Here is an 18,716-nt window from a genome sequence, read left to right on the forward strand (position 1 = left end):
ATTGCAGGCAGTGAAAAATTCAAATATTGTGCAGAAATTGTAAATCTACATAACATTCTCAATTTTAAAAAACCCCAACAAACAAAAATCAACAAAACATTTCATGTACATTCCAAGGAGGTTTACACCTTTGATATTTTATCTATTTTATCTAATAATTTCAAAGTTTTCTTTTGGGTATATTCTATATACGTACTTGTCTGGTTTCAAATCCCTGTGTACAATTCCGTAATTATGAAGGTATTCCAAGGCTAGAACAGTCTCTGCAAAGTACATCCTTGCCATGTCTACAGGTAAGGGACCCATGTTCTTCATCAAAGTAGCACAGTCTCCACCTGTGGAAACAGAACAAATGTTCCAGATGACCTATAAATTCTGAGGAGTATCAGTGTAACTCACATGTGCTGCAGAAAGAGACACAAACTGCAGTCACAAATGTTTATTTTCCAGTCAAATGATTCAATTGACCATGTAACCATACCAACTATTGTACTGGAAAAACAGCGTGAAGCTGGGAGTGAGCAGTTCAAGGGTTCAACTGGAAACCAATAAAGTCTGTGCTGCTACAGGGGGAGGGGGCAAAAGACCCCAACCCCACACAACCATAGGCTGGGTATCTCGCCCTGCACTGCCTCTGTCCACTGTCTCCTTCAGAATCAGCACCTTTTCAAATTGCTTCCTCTTCCCTCTTCCTTTGTAAAAATAACTACCACAAATACTCCAACATGTGCTAATGAAAATTTCAACTCCAGAAAAGCAAACAGCATTTCCACATGAACTCTGAACACTAGGACACTTACGATTACAGTCTTTGAGGAACTTATTCAAACAGCAGTTATTTCCCATTATAGCTGGAGCTCAAGTGTTTTACAAGCTCCCTCTGGAAGATGACTGGAAAAAAGGCACCTTGCTGTTGGATTTAGATCCTAAATCTGTATTGCCAGAGTACAGAGGACCCAAGGAAGCCTTTCTAATGCAAGTACCATAAAGGTTATTTCTCTTTCTTGTTGTTAAGAAAACGAAAATAGGACAGCCACTTTACCTTCTACATATTCCATGACCATACATAAATGACGTCTTGTTTCAAAGGAGCAATACATGCTGACTACAAATGGATTTTCTGCAAATGTCAGGATATCACGCTCAACAAAGGCCTGTTGGATCTGGTTTCGGAGGATGAGATTCTGCTTATTAATTTTCTTCATGGCAAATCTTTGTCTGGTTTCTTTGTGTCTCACAAAATAAACCGCACTAAAGAAGTTCAAATGAGGGAGAGAAAGGAAAAACTCTAAACAACTATTAAAATACGTATTTTTAAAACTCTTTTTTTACAAATTTTTTTTTTAAAACTGCATATGTATTATATAAAGGGCTTACGTTTTCTTTAACATAGTTGACCTGCCTTTGACATTACAGAATGGCTACAAAGCTCATTTTGTTTTATAATCAGGACGCATCTCAGTCAACAAAAATTAGTACACAAACTAAAACCAAACTCCCCCCTGCCCTGTGTCCCAAAAGCAAGCAACAGATACAGCAAATGCTCTCAGCTCAGACAGATTTTGGGCGTTTCCATCAACAAAGGATTATATACAAAACCCAGCTATGGCACATTGTTATAAAATCATTCTTACAAATGCTTATTCTGTAAGCGTGTTGTCAGATAATTATGACTCAGACTCCATCCAGGAGATTTTAAAACATGTCACAGGTTTCTCATGAGGTTTGCTCCAAGTTGTTTGATGGGGTGGCTCCCTTGTTGCCAGTTACTAACTATTCTGTTCTTTTTCAGTCCCTGACACCAGCATCGATCCATATCAGGGGCAGGTCATCAGGAGATAATTCGAAACAAAGATCACTGCATTAACGGCATGGCAATGTAGGGTTAAGATGTATCTTGACATGTAGAATTTCCACTGGTGTACCGGGTACTGAGTTTCCTGTAAGCTTGGTTAGATAAGGTCAAGGCAGGGAAGCCAACTGAAAGAAAACCTCACATGTACAAGCCTTCTTTCTTTCAAGGCTCAAGGAATCATCCTGCCACGAAACACTGACACAGGATGTTACTGCTGCATTTCTCAAAATCCCTTGAGGCAAATCATGAAAATGTTTGCCTTGCTTGAAAACTACTTTGTAGCATTTAATGCTTATAGCATGTCCGGTATATAATTACCACAGTAGTGAGTGTTTACAGAAAGAAAAGACTACAAGGAGAAAAAGGGGGGGGAAGGGGGAGGGGGAATGGGACTCCATTAGGTTGTTTTTAAATTCAGTTTGTTCTCCCCATGAGGTCCAATTATCAGCATACAATTATTTATTTAAACAGAAAAAGCGATTCTTGCCTTATTATTTCTGTGAAGACCTTCCGACAGCTACCAAGATACAAGCACTGAAAGTGTCAATATGTTTCTGCTTTCCTTTGTAGACAAAACCTTTTTCTATAAAATAAAGTTTCTCTTACTGTTTCCAAAAGTTTTCATTAATCCCTTGTTTTTGTCTGCGCACAGGGCAGGCAAAAGACATTACACCATTATGAAACTAGGGGAAAACCACCTTGGGCAAAACTCAAGACAAACCCCACCCTTTGTGCCTCCTACAAAGTCTCTCTTCTGCTCCTCCCAAGCTGGAATAAACGACTGAGTTATTCAGCTCCAGTACTCCTCCCCGCTGACTTCATGCCTTTTGTCCTTCTGTACCTCTTCCTAACCCTCCCCTCATGCTCACGTATCTCTCCACCCCTTCATTACAACTTTTCCTCTGCTTTTTTCTCCCTTACATTCTCATTTTCCTCTCTCTCATTTTGTTATCTCCTGTCAGTTAGTTTTAGCTTCTTCCTCCCCTGTAGTTTCATCTGCTTTTCCCTATTTCAGTCCCCTTGTGCTCTCCTGGCATATAGAAAAGCAAACCCTTCAGGTGCCTGAAGCTGTAATCCTTTAAAAAAAATAAAAAGTTATATGAAAAAACTGAGGACTGCCTGAGGACTTGGTATGCAGATCTTTCTCAGAGCTTTTAATTTGGACAGTGTGCCCAGATGAACTCCTGAAAGACAGATATTAACCATAACAAATTATTACAGCACCTTAATAAATCTCTGCAGATCGTGTGGATCTATAGGATCATTACTGCCATATTTAAAGATGAAGAACCAGTAAGTTCTAAAGACTATCTAGTCCAGTAACTACCTGGGACATGCTGGCTATGTTTCACCAGCTCTTTAAATCCCATTCTCCAGTCATACAGTCACAGGCACATAATTGTGTTAGTTTCCACTGGGATTCAGTTATCTACAATTTCTCAGAAAAAAACCCCTGTTTAGTTCAAGTTTACCAGACCCACAAGACAACTGCAACACAACTGTCCCTCTCACATTTACAGAGGCATACACATTTATGTGATACTATGTGCTTTTAAATGATCCTTAACATACAAAAATGTTGAACACCACTTATTCACATCCTCTGATCACAGAAACTGCAGCAAACAGCATTTATGCTTTACAAAGAAAACCATGCCCCAACCAGCAGCATGTTATTCCTGCAGAAGACCCCCTTTCTTCCTCCAGGATGCTCCCAGTTCACAGCAGTGGTGTCATTTCCTCAGCCTACCAGTACGCTGAACTAAGCACACTGCAACAACTGTGCCTGAGACTGGCAGATGTATAAACTGCCTGGACTCAAAAAAAAAAAAAAAAAGGGAGGGGAAAAAAAAAAAGAAAAAAGAAACAGAAATCTTGTATGTTCCTGCACATAAGTGGGGCTTCAACATAATCTAAGTGGAAAGCTTGGAGTAGAGCACACAGCTGCTGAGACACAACGAACTTGGAGGTAAAATGATGGCAACAGTCACAGTAGTTCTAGCTCTTAACAACTTCATGTTGGGTAATTCTCAACTCTGATTTGCCACTGGTATGCCTCTGTTATTGTGGAACAACTTACCATGTAGATTTTGATGGCCTTCTAGTTTCTGTTCACTCTCTTTAAAGCTGTCATCTTAATTCGTTCTCATAACCCTGCATTGAATGTGAGCCTTGCTTTTCACCCCACACAGGCTCACTATCCCACATATCTCTATTTTTCATAATGCTACAACTGGAGCACTAGACAGAATTCATCTTGTTTTATACGTACTTTTAAGAAAGCGCACAATACCTTGTTCCTGGTTTCTTGGCCTTGGCCATTAAACGCTTCTCATGATTCTCAGTACATTATAGAGGCGATTGTAAATTGGAGGATTGTTTCAACTCAAAAGCAATGTATTAAGAATATCCAGACCATCCAATTGTTGTGTCAATCCATTCAATGACAGTGGTATGCCCTGTCTGCCTGCAAAGCCACAGAGTGGCGTTTTCTTTACTATCTCCCCCCTTTCTGTTTTCATAACATGGCCCCAAGAGATTTCCAAAACATCCTCTGAATTCACTGTATGGATCTCAACAGGTACACAAGTGCTCTGTATTTTACTAATGCTGTGTTTCAACACAGCAAGAAAGAGTTTACTTTTCAAGAAAAGTAACAAAAATCATTGGCATTGTTCAAACATTACCTTAGTCCCTTAGTCTACTTCCAACGTAAATCTTAGCTTTAAGAAGTATCACTAACATACCTTTAGCTAGGCACAAATATAAAACATTGCACATGTGTGTTAAGATGACCAAAATAAATGTTAAGAAATTTAAATGGGTTGCTGAATTGCTCAAACTTAAATATTATGAAAGCTATCTCTCCAAGCTTAAAGCCAAGATTCCTTTTTTTTTCTCTGAATTACTTAAAGGCTCCAGGCCTAGTTTACAGCACTTCAGTAACTTCAACTTCTAGAGCCATTTTACCATCTAGTCTACATTCAGTGCTTGAGGCTAATGCAGCTGTGTTGCTTGCTTTGACCCGATTCTCTAATTTATCAAAGGACCTTGAACTCCTTGTGGAAACACAGGTACTGTACTTGCTGCTTAAGAGTTACAGCTGCTCACTAGGAGCGATGTTTCATTTTCACAATCAATTTCCTTGAGGACAGACTGCTACCTTCTGTACCACCCTGGAACAAAGTCTGAGGTTACCTCTAGTGAAGAGGAGCCACTTGTGAGGGTGTGATTCATGATACAGCAATGTGGTAAAGTTTATGGAGAGTTATTTAAGATCACAATTTACAAGCAGCACTGCACCACCTCCTAGCTAGGCAATGCCCATGACCACACAGGATTTATTTGGGGACAGGGTGAAATGCTGCCTAAAGCACTATAGCACTCCTAACACAAGCATCCAGGGCGGTGTGGGTCTTCCAAGCCCCAGGACAATGTGCACAGCCTCCTCTCAGCAGCATTTCAGACTTACCCTAGTCTGCCTACAAGCAAATGAGAAGCTGGCCATCTGAAGAACAGAGCATGACAGCTGTGATCCTTCTCTCACAACTGGTACCAGCCTAGTCAGAATCATAGAATAGTTAGGGCTGGAAAGGACCTTAAGATCATCTAGTTCCCACCCCCCTGCCATGGGCAGAGACACCTTGCACTAAACCGTGTCACCCAAGACTCCATCCAACCTGGCCTTGAACACTGCCAGGGATGGAGCATTCACAACTTCCTTGGGCATTATGTTACAAATTTTGACTAATAAAACCACCTTTCCATACGTAATAGCAGCAACGCCTTCTATCTTTATGGCAGCTAGTAAACACAGATGCAAAATGATGAAGCTGCTGTTCCTATGGGTAAACTGTTCCATACTTGAAAAAGAAACGCTTGAGAAACTGAGCTCTTTACCGGTTTGTAGCATGCTGCCCATTCAGGAAGGACAGAATTCAAGACTTTCAATATGGTAACAACCTTTCTCTGCCACCAAAGAGGATTGCACTAGGAGTCAGTTTTAGATCCTCACACATCATTGATGACAGACGAAAGAGAAGTCAATTTGCCTGTGCACTACTGGAAAGGGAAGTTCACCTGAGGGCAGTACAGTGCAGGAGTTCAAAGTTCGTCATTTTGAGTAAGTCCATATTGAATGATGCATGTAAGATCCCTAGCACAGAAATTGTCAGACTCTACTTTTTAAGCTGCTCTTCAAAGCTACGAGCTCCTAGGAATCGAAGCCTCTTACCTGCACAGACCTGTCACCCACAGGGATAAACAGAAAAGAAGGAAAGTAATACAGCTTATTAGACCTGTAGTCCATTCAGAGTTGGTGCTACTTAAGTGAACCAGACCCCCCTCTGACCCCTTCCAATTCTGAACTGGCATCTGCCAGGCTGCTGATGAATTAACCTGATTGACAGGGTGTTATTCTGCAGCTGGGTAGTTTTTCTACTCCCATTCTCAATGCAACCACACATGAGCAAGTACAGTCAATTGAATGGAGAAGGGACAAGAATGAGTACTCACAGGTTATGGGCAGCAGCTGCTCAAGCCAACAGGACCTCAGTTTTTAGGGTTACAAGCAACACCATTGGCCAGTATGTCACATATATATCCACATTACCATCTTTGTAGAAATAAAAGGATTCCAGGCAGGCACAAAAGAAGTATCATGTACATGCTTTAAGCAGATGCAGTGATACATTAATGAAGAGCAACTGAACTAACATCACTTGCTTCCCTGAAATCAAATGTAATCTTTATTTTGTTGAGCTGGTCCAGGAAACCAGGCTGATGCCAACTTGAAGAGATGGACTACTACTACCTGCTACCTCTTGCAAGCTGCAATATGGAAAAAATGTTGCTGTGTTTGCAGTAAAAAATTTAAATTTGGGAAGTATGAAAAGTTTTGGCTGGCTGAAAGCAGTCAGATAGACAGCTTGTGAAGTCATTAATGACTTGGCCAGCATCCTACATGTTTACTGATTCACAGCTTGTTTAACTTCTTGTATATTCCTAGCCATTCCCAATAGCCTGATACACCTCATCTACTATACAGTCATTTAATTGCACTACAAATGAGTTTACCCGATCAATTAAAAGCACAGAACTGCTAAGATATTTACTCAAACCTTCACAAAACCAATAGTTTATATTTAAACTCATCAAGTTTAACACATCTGACAAATCTCTGCTACACCATGCCAAGCCCAACAATTACCCTGTCAAGCAGTCAAAGCTTTCCATTTCACTAATGAAGGCAAAAACACCACAGCAAAATCAAAGACAGCAGAATGTTGGCTTTTTTTTTTTTTTAATTTGTTCAGAATGAAACCCTCCATTATAGCCTCAAAATACATAAAATATTACAATAGCAATAGCATACTGAATCTTTAATAAGTCAGTGCACAGAATATGTCCACTGACTTATTTTTGAGAATAAATCAATGAAGCACAGATAGAATTCACACATATTTAGGTTATTTCAAAAAATTAATGGCCTGGAAAAACATGGATGCAGGGGAAAAAGAAATAATCCTTGTAGCTAACAACAGTAACTTTCATTTCTGCTGCTTATACTTGTAAATAAACTGCAATAAATGCCTATGGGGCAGTTGATTGCTTTGTATTCACAGACAGAACAGGTATTATTATTACTCCCCATTTTGTAGATGGGTTAAAGAACATTTAGGTTACCGTGATGTGTTCCTCTTTAAGCTTGACCATAACTTTTAAGTGAATTAACCACCAATCATACTGATGCTAACAGAAAGAACACTTAATAAAGATCAAAAAATGGCCTGTCAATATTACAGTCCCACTTATCTGACATTCCACAGTGGAGATCTTCAAGCAAGCGGATAGTTTTGAGGAAGTGATAGTCTAGAGAATTTAAGAGCACAAGCCCGCTCAACTTATATCAGTTGGGGGGCAGTGACTAGGTGCTAAAATCAGTTTTAAAAGTGAGTACTTTCAGAAGCTTATTGTCTCACAGTTCACTGTGTTCCTTTCCCTCTACATTAATTAGTCAGGGGCTGTACCTTTGTTTTCTTTCTTGTTCTTGACTTTCAAGAAGTAACCATTTAAAACAAAAATCCAAGCCAACAAAATCTACTTTGTTACTGTTTGCTTAAGGATGGAAGTAACAGCACCCTACTAAACTGATGAGATTTTCAGTTTCAACTTCTCATACCACAGTACAACCTGCCAGCCTCCCCCTGTTTTAACACTTGCTAAAGATAATAATGATTTATGCAGAATTCAGATACGCTCCAAGCTATTCCCCCTCTTATCAGCGCTCTGTTTCCTCACAAAACTATCAAGGTCTCATCCAATTTTTATGACATTTATATTGCTAATTTAGTATAGTATTGGCATTAAAAAGGTGTTTCAGAAGTATTGATTTTCCTGTCCATAAACATGAGAAAAAATAATTCTACATGCCTACATTGTGTGTGCCATAGAAAGCCACGGCTTTTCATCCCTCCTTTTCCAGCTTTTCAGATCATTTGTCTCCAGTTTCAAATAGACAGTTGTCTCCAGTCTGTATTTAATGGCTCATCAGGGCTCCTTGTGACTGTAACACCTATGGAGCAAGAGCCACAGGCCTACCTAATGTCTGACTTTAGGAGTCTACCTTCAAACTGCTGGTTGCAGCACGCCCTTCTGCAGCTGCTCCCTCTCTATGCATCCCTCAGCATCCTAGACTGCTGGGAAGCTGGGCAGGTGTAGTGATTTGCACACCCTTTTCTCTGATGGGGACCCACCCTACACCATTCGTCTTATGCTCCTTCAGTAAGACAAAGAGGAAACTGGGTAGGAGATGAAAGGAAGAATGGAGGAGACTAAGAATCTGCCAAATGAAGGGGAAAGGTGTGCACTCAGGGAGGGGAGCAGCAGCTACTGCTAAATGCTGGAAGAAAGGCTTTTGAATTCCTGAGGTAGTTAGGAGAAACAAGCACACAGTAAATAATGGGTTTGCCTAGGGAGAAATTCTGAGAAAATTAATTGTGCAAGTTGACCAGTGAGAAGTTTTATTTGGATATTTACATAACTTTCATGCAAATTATGCTATTTCCTTCAGGCTTTCTGCTGAGCTATGTAAGCAGGCCTGGACACAAATAATAGCCTCCACAAGTGCTATCATGACCTACAGTACTAGGAAGAACTCAATGCCTCCTGTCCCACCGCTCAGGGTTACCTTTAACTAAGTATGATCAGAGAATATTACTGTGCTCATCAGCCTCAGGCCATTAAAACAGCATGCAAAATTCGACTGGGTAGATTGCTAGTGCTTTCTCTTCTGTGCCCACGGTGTCCTCAAAGAGTGCTTAGCCCTATTCAGGTTGCTGCTGCTTCCTACCTGAAGCAGAGGTAGCGCAGAGAATAACCAATCTAATATGAGTTCTGTGCTGGAGAATAGCACAGCCCTCTCCACTGCCAGGCTGTGACATGGTCTCATTTGGCAATGGGCTCCTCACTTCAAGCCAGAAACATGAATGAATACATCCTTCATGGTTCTGCAAACAGGTTACACAGACCAAGAGCTTCTGTCCTGATAAATTTCAGTTCAGAGGAGGAGCCAATCAGTCATCTAATAGTATCTGACCAGAAAAGGTGACTAAAGACAGATTTCTGCCTGCTGATAGACACAATCCCTCCATGGTACTTCCAGAAAACATTTTGTGTTCTTTTAAGGTCCAGGCTAACATACCTTCTGTTGGTCTTCTAGGATATCTCCAAATGCCTCGCATACCACTGGTCAGTAAGCTATGTACCTTCCAAGTACCCAAAACTAACCAAGTAACAGCAATTCCTTAAAAGCAAATGGGTTAAAATTTGAAGATAAAAGAGTGTCTGCAGAGAAGCAACAAAACAGTGTTGCCCTACTTAAGGAAATTTGCTTCTACTTCACCAGTATGTTTAGGTCAACTAAGCACTCACTTTTAACAATCTGTCTCCCTACAGATGCAGTTTTATTCTCTTTCACATCTGCATAAACACAGACTGTTTCCACTATTGTAAAGGTGGCTTTAAATCTGCGTTTTGATTTATTCAGATTTCATCTTTGGCATTAACACAATACATACTTCTGAAAAATCTTTATGATGTGATACTCAGTATTTTAATTTACTACAGCATACAGTAATTCATTATTGCCTAGCAAGCTTTTCAGAAAGTTTTTCTTGTGAACTTCAAATATTAGCAATAAAACCAGAAAGCAGAACGAAAAAAGCAAGCAGTGCTAGCAAACTCCCTCACACAAACATCCCTGCAGTAACTAATAATGGGAAGTTAAGAAAATACAAAATGCTAAAGAGCTGTTGCACTCGTGAATTACTCACCCGTAAGCTCCATTACTAATCAGTTTAATTGTTTCAAAATCACTTTCCCGAGGCTTTCTCTGCAGCTTCAGTGAGGTATTAGAGCTCTTCAAAGTAAAAGAGGAGAAAGAACAAAGTTAATACAGTACTTTTTTCAAGATCAGGGAAACCTAAAAAACAACCAAAAAAACCCCTTAACAACCTACAAGGCTGTCGTACCCTGATGAACCACCTAAATGCTCTGTCCAGTGAGGCAGAGTCCAGAGTTACAGACTTAGGTGAATCCTACCAGGCACCTGTTGTCCATTGCCTTCCCATTCTAGTAAATCTGACCATGGTATTACAGCCTGGTAGTAACAAAATGTAGATGAGCTCTCGTTCACTCAAATAAACTTCTGCACATTTCTAATTAATGTTAGGATAGACTGCGAAAACACACATAAAATGAAAGAGAAAAATATAGAGAATAAAAATGCATCAGTTCTATCATTAGGAAGGTCACTTTCACCCATTTGTATGCCAGAACATTTTCAAAATGGCGTTGCCCTGAGTACTGCACAACCTTTTTTCTAGCTTTAGTTTTTAATTAATCTTGAAGATGTAAATTAGAATTGGGGTGCAGGGGGGTGATGAGGGCACAAATACAGTGTTCCAAAACCCACAAGATCCTTTTCAAAATGTTTTCCAAATCTCCAAGAAGTTCTACGATCCCTATCCAGGCAGTCTGGCAATAAAGTTTGAAAGTAGAGCTGGTTGGAACATTTTTAATTAAACTCTTGCTGAAGAAAATTCAGTGCAAGAAGATTAGTGAATATGTTAATACAATAAACTACACAGGAACAGAGATAATTTATTAAATTGTTCAGCCCACTTGCCTGCCAGTACAGGATTCTTCCTAATTGCATATTTATGATGATTTTAAATGGTCCTGTACTTTAAAGTTATGCTTCCTGTCACCTCCCATGTGTGTTTATTCCACAGCTACACTTTAAGGAAAATATTTCCAAATACTCACCCTGTATTTTTCTTTACTGACTTCTTTACTTTGCTTTGTTACACTGCATTAACCTTTCTGTATTTTTTTCAACATTTGCACAACACAAGAAACTTTACAATTGCAATTTCTTAGCTATTGCTAAGCCAGTTTGCACTTTAGATTCTCCTAAGCACTTCAGCACTTCATTTAAATCTCCTAGTTGTTATTTCTCCAATCTGTCAGTATCCTTCCACTAAATACTGCTTAGGTCTAACACAGATGAACAGAATAAGAAACACCCTTCATGTCACAACTCTGGAAGCTTTTATAGGCGGCATTTGCTATAAACTCAGAAATTATCTCAAGATAATACGACATGTACTAGAGGATGATGTCTTTTCTGTAGCATAAGAGAACTATTTTAACAGATACCCCATGCCTGTGTTTTAAACTCTAATATTTGTAAGTATCTGTAAAGTACCACTGAATAACTACGCATTCCTCAAAATTGCACTTGCCTTTTCTATCCACTTGCACTGAGAATTGACACTAAATTGTCAGGATTCTATCTACTGTTGACTGAAATTCAAGGTATAAGAAGCAACTTTTAAAAACAAGAATTTTAATTGAGAGCATTTAATTCCACAATGTTCAGACCAACAAACTGCTCCAACCTGTTTTTCTTTTGCCAACCTAAACGAGCATCTAACAAAATATTACTGTAACATACCCACTATGGTAGACAAGAATTTTTTAACACAGATTCAGAAGAACAATGCACCACCTTCCAGATTGCAAGCTAACTTTGTCAATCCAGACTATCTGCTATATTGCTCATTTCTTCCTTGTGTCTTCACTGGAACTGTTCAGTCTCCCAGTTTGATCATTAGCTGTTTTAAAATCTGTTTTAAAGAATTTATTTTCTATGAAATGGTTTAAAAGCCCTTCTGAAAGAAATATCAATACATTAATTAAACAGAAATAAAGAAAGCAGTGATGAATTTTGTGGTAAAACAATTGCCACATGGTAAACACTAACTTTGTGGAAGCTAAAGATACGGCAACATCTAGAAAAATAGGAAGTTTTGTGCTACTGTTTTTTGTGAGCCTCCTGTATACTGAGCACCATGGCATTAGTCTGAGGATTACCACTGTTCTATTCAATCTGTTTACACATACCAGGAGAAAATAAAACCAGAGGGAACACAACACAGCTATTTTTCCTTGCTCAGATTCAGTAAAATCAGCAACATAACATGAAAACTTACATTTATTGATTCATCCCCTTCCAGATTTTCTGCTGTCCCACTGTCACAGTTAGCTAGCTGAGCTATTTCTGGAAACAAAGATTAGAAACTTCATTTTAAGCACAGAAAACCTGGAAAGTGACTCTTTTCTGGAATACCTAATGAACATGCTGTCCTATCTGTAGTATTTGCAAGTAACTTTTAGGGCATCTCTAAGTACATACAAAAAAATCCCACCCAGAAAATGAAGACATGGTATTCAATGCCTACGTAATCTTCCACTGAAGAATTTTAACAGCCATAAAGCAATGAAGAGCAGTACTGTTACCATTGCTGAGGTGTGGGAATTCTGAAAGCTACGTGTGATCTGAGCATTAACGGTAAGACAGCATTCATCTGCTAAAACTCCCAAGGATCTCAGCCCCTGAGGGGTTAACAGTAGGCTGCATCCTAGTTGGGCTCTTTCACAGTTAAGAACAAAATTCTTCTAGTTTAGACAGATATGGGCTCATATGGTTTGCATCTTCTACACATAAATGCTAATATGCTTAACACAGTAAGATAAAAGCCATTTTCTTAGAAGCTTATCATTTATGGGGTCACTAATAGAGATGAGTTCTCTAGGAAACAGATTTTGGGAATCTATAACTTGACCTGGTTGTCCCTGTCAGAGTCAACCCATGTTTATGCTGCAGAGCTCCTAAGCCTTTCCTGTTCTTCAGGAGACAGTAACTAAGAATTCATCTCAGTAATAGATGTTTAACAGGACAGCTGGTAGCTAAAAGACCCTGGGAAGCTTAGCATTACTTTAATCTTACATGTAGTTAATTATATACTCCACATAGTCAAAGTTGCATATATTATTGTAATTATGTGCTGATACGACCACCTGAAATCCATGAGGTGCGTTTTTATCTCAGGACTGTTAACTGAATTTATGAATACGAAAAATAATTGAATATTCACACAGAATAGCTGAACTGGATTTGTCTATATAATAATAAGTGACTATTACAAGTGAAATTCTGCCCAACACTCACTGTAATCATTAAAAGCAAATTAACTATACAATCTTCTGTTGGAACAGCTAGATTTAAGAAGTAACTCTGATTTGTAATCACTATCCAAAACACAACACGTGTAAAGTATAAGAATCAGAAGTAATTAAAATGTCACTTCAAAACCCAAACAGATCTTTAAACTGTTAGAGAACCTAAAAACATTTAAAAAATTCTGAATATGAAGTCAATAAAGATATCTCCACTGAGAACAAATAAATCTTAAAAAACCCACAAACAAAAACAAGAACAAACAAACAAACAAAAAAAAAAAAAAAAAAAGAGAGAGAGAGAGAAAGAGCCTAAGCTAAAATGACAGACCAAACTTGAAAGTGAGGTGGATCTCCCTGGCAAAAGTCACAGTTTTGTGAACGTGGGATTTTTATATTAGAAGTGCTGACGAAACCTTTATTGTACAGGTGAGAACCAACCAAGCTAGAATAATGTACTTTGACAGCCTTCTCAACTGAAATTATTTTCATAAATAGAGAATTAAAATAAGCCATTTTTAAACAGAACTTTTGCAGAATAACCATTATCTGAGGAATACATATTATTTGCAAGCAGTAGGTAATAATGGAACAGAACTAGGCAAAATGAGGAGCTACGGAACCATTTTGCAATGCCTGAAGAGATCTTTAAAACTCATCTAAATACCATTAAACATCTGCCCTTTTTCTTTCATTGACTTAAACCATTTCTGAAGACTCATGATTCAAAAAGGTAAAGATGGTAATATAAAAACCATGGGGAAAGATTTCTCCCTGGGGAACTCTTCAGAAATGCAGCCACCAGTCTCTGCTAAGTGATGAATCTGCTCTGGTATTGCTTTCAGTACAGTATAAATTTATCTAGCATGATCTCCAAGTAATATATGCATCATTTCACTCAAAGAAAGGACACCATAGCTTTAAGCAGCAAACAAAGGACGTAAGTATAGAAAGGTATAAAAAAGTAGGTTGCTCTTCTCTGCAGAAGAAGTAAAATATGTGAACATTTATAAACATTGCAGACATAATTTAACAGCTTATTTGAAAAAACAATTCTGTGTTTCAGCATAACTGGTGTACCTGAGGTGGGTTTTCTTTGTTTTGAAATATTTGGTTCTGCTATTTTAAAATTTTCTATTTTTGCACAGAAAGAATTTAAATATCTCTCAGGAGGATGATCTTAATGTAGTATTTTTTATAGTAATTAATACCGTGCTTAAAGAAAAAATCTTTCTAAACTATTAAAACCCAGATAATTTAAGAAGTCATTGTACAGTGGTTTATATTATTTATAAGTATCGCTTTTTCTAAGGAAGCAGGAAAGCATTAATATGAATCACATGGCCTGAAGTATTTGATCACAAATCTACATACACATTAACATATAAAACGATACACTAAATAATTCAACCACCCAACTCTCCAACTGAACCAAAGATCAGTAATCCATACATCATACACCCTTTAGTATTTAGTGACGAACCACACAGCCCACTTCCTCCTCCTTAAAAAAAACCAAACCCAAACACCACATTTCAACTATCCTTGAATGCTTCAAAGTTTGTTTTATATTAATATTCAATTTATGAAATGTGATTATGTGTCCTAGATGAAGTACTCTCTCATAAAGTAAGTATTTAGTCTGAGAAAACAGTATCCCTTATTTGTATAAAGCATGTGTCTCTGGACCTCTTTCACAATAAACTGTTTTAAAAAGTTCGAAGATATTATTAAACTTAGGTAGTGTCCAATTCTTGATTTATGCAGAGAAATACTTTTATCCAAGAGGTCACAAAAAATTAACTAGCAGGAGAAGGTTCAAGTGGCAACCAGGGTCAATTATACGACACCCTCAATGAACACTCCAAATTAAACCTTCTATATTGATCGATGAAGGATTTATGAATTGCCAAGTCTAGGCCAAATCTAGCTCTCCAAATCCAGAAGGCACCTCTTTATCTTGCAGAGAACTAAACTACTTCTCAATCTCTTACAGTACCACATGGAAAATAATATATATGTATACCTTCCCAATTCGCCTGGCTTCTTTGCTGCACTCTGAATCCAAGCAAAAAGAGTCAAAGCTGCTTTAATCTATATCTCAGATAAAAATAATACTAGATTTGGATGAGGAATTTCTTCTGTGAAGGCAGGAAACAAAATAATAATAGGTTTGACTGCCTTATCTGTTAGTATAACCGGAATATAATCTATAACAATATCCAATCTAATTAAATTAGATCTAATAAAATTCCTGACAATATCTGGCAGTGCTGAACTTCACAAGCTGTTGAAGCTGAACAAAAAAGAGTTTTCTTTGAACACACAATACACTACTCCTTTACGGAAATGTGATCTTGCATGAAAACTGGTTTTAAAATTAAAAAAAAAAAAAAAAAAAAAAAAATTAACTGTAGTGTTTTGCTGTTGTGTTATCAAGTGACTGCTTAGAGATCATCCACGTCCTGGGTCATAACACAGAAGATAAGATAAGCTAAGCAGCATGAGCTAGACTCATTTTCCATGATGGCATTTCTATCAATTTCTTCCAATTGCAGGACTAGCACTGAACACAATGAACCAATTTCCATCTGTCACCGGTGATAGAATGTGGTCTCAGGATGAAAAAGATGATGGTCTGGTTAAGAGACAGAAGTAATTTTAGTTTTCCCCATGCTGTCCTTAAAAGAAAGATCAGGCAAACAAAAATTCTGCAGTTGCAATACCTCCAATTGGAACCCAAATTCTCTCTACAAAAGTCCTCAACACGGACACATAAATTACCCAGAAAAATAAGTATTTGCAGTTTTAATAGGAATGGAAGATATTCTTCTCAGGGACTCTAAGATGTGGGAGCCTGGGGGCACTGAAGGGCATATAACAGCTCAGTCCAGGTTTTGTTTATATCTGTGGTTGGTTAACAGTCACCATCAAATTTCAGCTAGAGCTGAAGAAAGAAAGTTGCATTGTCAGGCTGGAAGAAGATGACAAGTATCACTGACACAGTGTGTTTGTGAAAGATACAACAGAAAAATCTCAGATAGCCATTTTAATGCCTTTGAGCTAGTGATGGTACTGTGAGGGTTAGCAAATGCTTGTTCTGCTACCATTTTTACTTTAACTCTTTTCAGGTACAGAGATTATCAGAATGATTAAACGCATTGAGAAGGAAGAATCTAGGTGCCTCTAGCTGGACCAGGAGATGCACTTACCTTCCAGAGGATCTTTATTTAAGCCCAGCTGGCTAATAATGTATCGAGGGATGTCTGTTTTAATGCCTTGTCCCTCTTTAGCATGGCCTTCAGCAGCTTCCAGAAGATAGTAAAACTCTTCGGGATCAAATTCCTAGAAAAGAAATCATCACCCTCATTCTCTGTGTAGAAATGGAAGTCTTGAAGTCCAACATAAAAACTTCCTTTGCTTCTTCTATTGCAAATATTTGCCATTTCCCTTACTAAAAACAGTAGCTCCTTATTCTACTACAAGTAGTCTATTACTCTATTATAATTCCTATGCAATGTAACACGCTAAGCAATGAAATTTCATACCACTATTTTAGAGCACTACCTTGTAAGAATAGTAAGTTCACTGCCCTCAAAACTTCCCATATGTAGAGTGAAATGCCCTATAACCAGCAGCAATAAGATTTCACATACAGAAGACTATCTTCCTACAGCTGCCTGCATATAAAAATCCACTACCGAAATTATGTAAATATATTGCTCTCCACTTTGATTCTAAATGACATTCTAAATGAAATTTTCAGGCATTTTTAATCAATATATATACGTGCTATGTTTTGTGGAAAAATTAAATAAATCACTAACTTTAGAACTAAGCCAAAATTGTAAGTAGCTGAAAATAAACTCTGAACTTCACTTATCCAATTGTTCCCAATCTAGAAATTAAACACCCTCCTTTGGGAACCAACTATATTGCAACTATCGTTTATACTATGCCTAAAAGACAAGCATCAAAGAGGAATAAAAAACCACAAACTCAAAACCTTGTCTATCCCCCAAGTCTCTTGGAAATGCACTTATTTTACTACCTTCATAGATGATAAAAATCGGAAAGCACTGAAAGGAACAAAGAGGTTTCTAGAATGGTTTGTTGTTGGTTTTTTTAAAACAGACTTTCTCTATGTACAGGTATGAAATAATACCAAAACATCTCTCACATAGCCACTGCAATCTTTGAGATGTTCGTGCCAACCACAGATCACAACGGGTACAATGCTTAATAGACCAAGAGCCAGTCAGAGACACAAAACACTGATGTAACAAAACAAGACTTTTTCCTGGAGTAAGTCAGTGCTGTCAAAAATATCTGTGGAAGCCAGGCAGACTGCTGAGACAGACAGCTTCCAGGATGGTCGTTCCGCAGCCTGCAGTAACTCCACAGGGCTGTAGCTTGCGTGCTGGGTCACAAGGCTCCTGGCCTAGCTCCTCAGCCTACCCAGGACTTGGGAACAACATGTCCCACCCTGGAAGGTAGCTTGAGAAACTAAGTATCATGTTTCTTTTTAGAAGTCTCCAAACTGCTGTGGCTATCAGGGGGAGTTACAGTGCATCTGAAATGAAATGTCTTTGGAATTTTCAGTCTTGTGGAAACAATCTTAAATCCATTTGTCATGAAACAATTTTCATCATCTCCAGCCTACTCCAAAGGATTTACCAGAAACCCGATGAACATGAACTGCACAAGCCCCCCCACTGAGCTCAACGTCTCAGGATGCTGCTGAACTGCTCAAAAATCTGCATTACATGCTGTTTTAGCCTTTCTCTCCTATCAGACATGCTGTCCCCAGCTATCTCTCTTAGATGTTACTCCTTGGCACTGATGAACACAACAATGCAATGATGTATGCCAAGAATTCCTATCTACCTCCATCATCTCCTTACCTGCTGCAGTAGCAGATATACAGTATCTCCCCCACTCGCTAGTAAGCCAAGGTAATTTCAAAACGGATACTTTTAATCATATGAATATATGTGTGCGCCTGTATACATCTATCAAAATATATACACATATATATACATACACAGATGCAAATAATTAAAAGCAACAAATTTCTGATCCTTACTTGCAACTCTGTGTTTCATTTTCCACATACAAATGGATAAAAATATTTCAGTATTTGCCAGTAGCTCTTGGCACATATGAACTTGAAAAAGATTTACTCATATGATTATCAAGTGAATAAAAATAGAAATTCACATACCATGAACACCTGAGCCAAGATCACCATCAAAAACCAGACAGCATTACTGTATGG

General features: G+C 38.2%; 1 protein-coding gene across 11 annotated transcripts in view; it reads right to left on the minus strand.

The window, feature by feature from the left end:
* Positions 1–18,716, minus strand: part of MAST4 (microtubule associated serine/threonine kinase family member 4) — a 296,950-nt gene that overhangs the window by 30,163 nt on the left and 248,071 nt on the right. For all 11 annotated transcript variants that reach the window (XM_030512637.1, XM_030512641.1, XM_030512640.1 and 8 more), the window contains 5 exons: positions 16,651–16,783; positions 12,412–12,479; positions 10,189–10,274; positions 1,043–1,251; positions 197–335 (listed from right to left, as the gene is read on the minus strand). In XM_030512637.1, the coding sequence (XP_030368497.1) occupies positions 197–335; positions 1,043–1,251; positions 10,189–10,274; positions 12,412–12,479; positions 16,651–16,783 (635 nt within the window). The remainder of the gene's footprint in view (positions 1–196; positions 336–1,042; positions 1,252–10,188; positions 10,275–12,411; positions 12,480–16,650; positions 16,784–18,716) is intronic.

Source organism: Strigops habroptila, chromosome Z (genome assembly GCF_004027225.2).
Source record: "Strigops habroptila isolate Jane chromosome Z, bStrHab1.2.pri, whole genome shotgun sequence".
In the NCBI taxonomy this organism is placed as follows: domain Eukaryota; kingdom Metazoa; phylum Chordata; class Aves; order Psittaciformes; family Psittacidae; genus Strigops; species Strigops habroptila.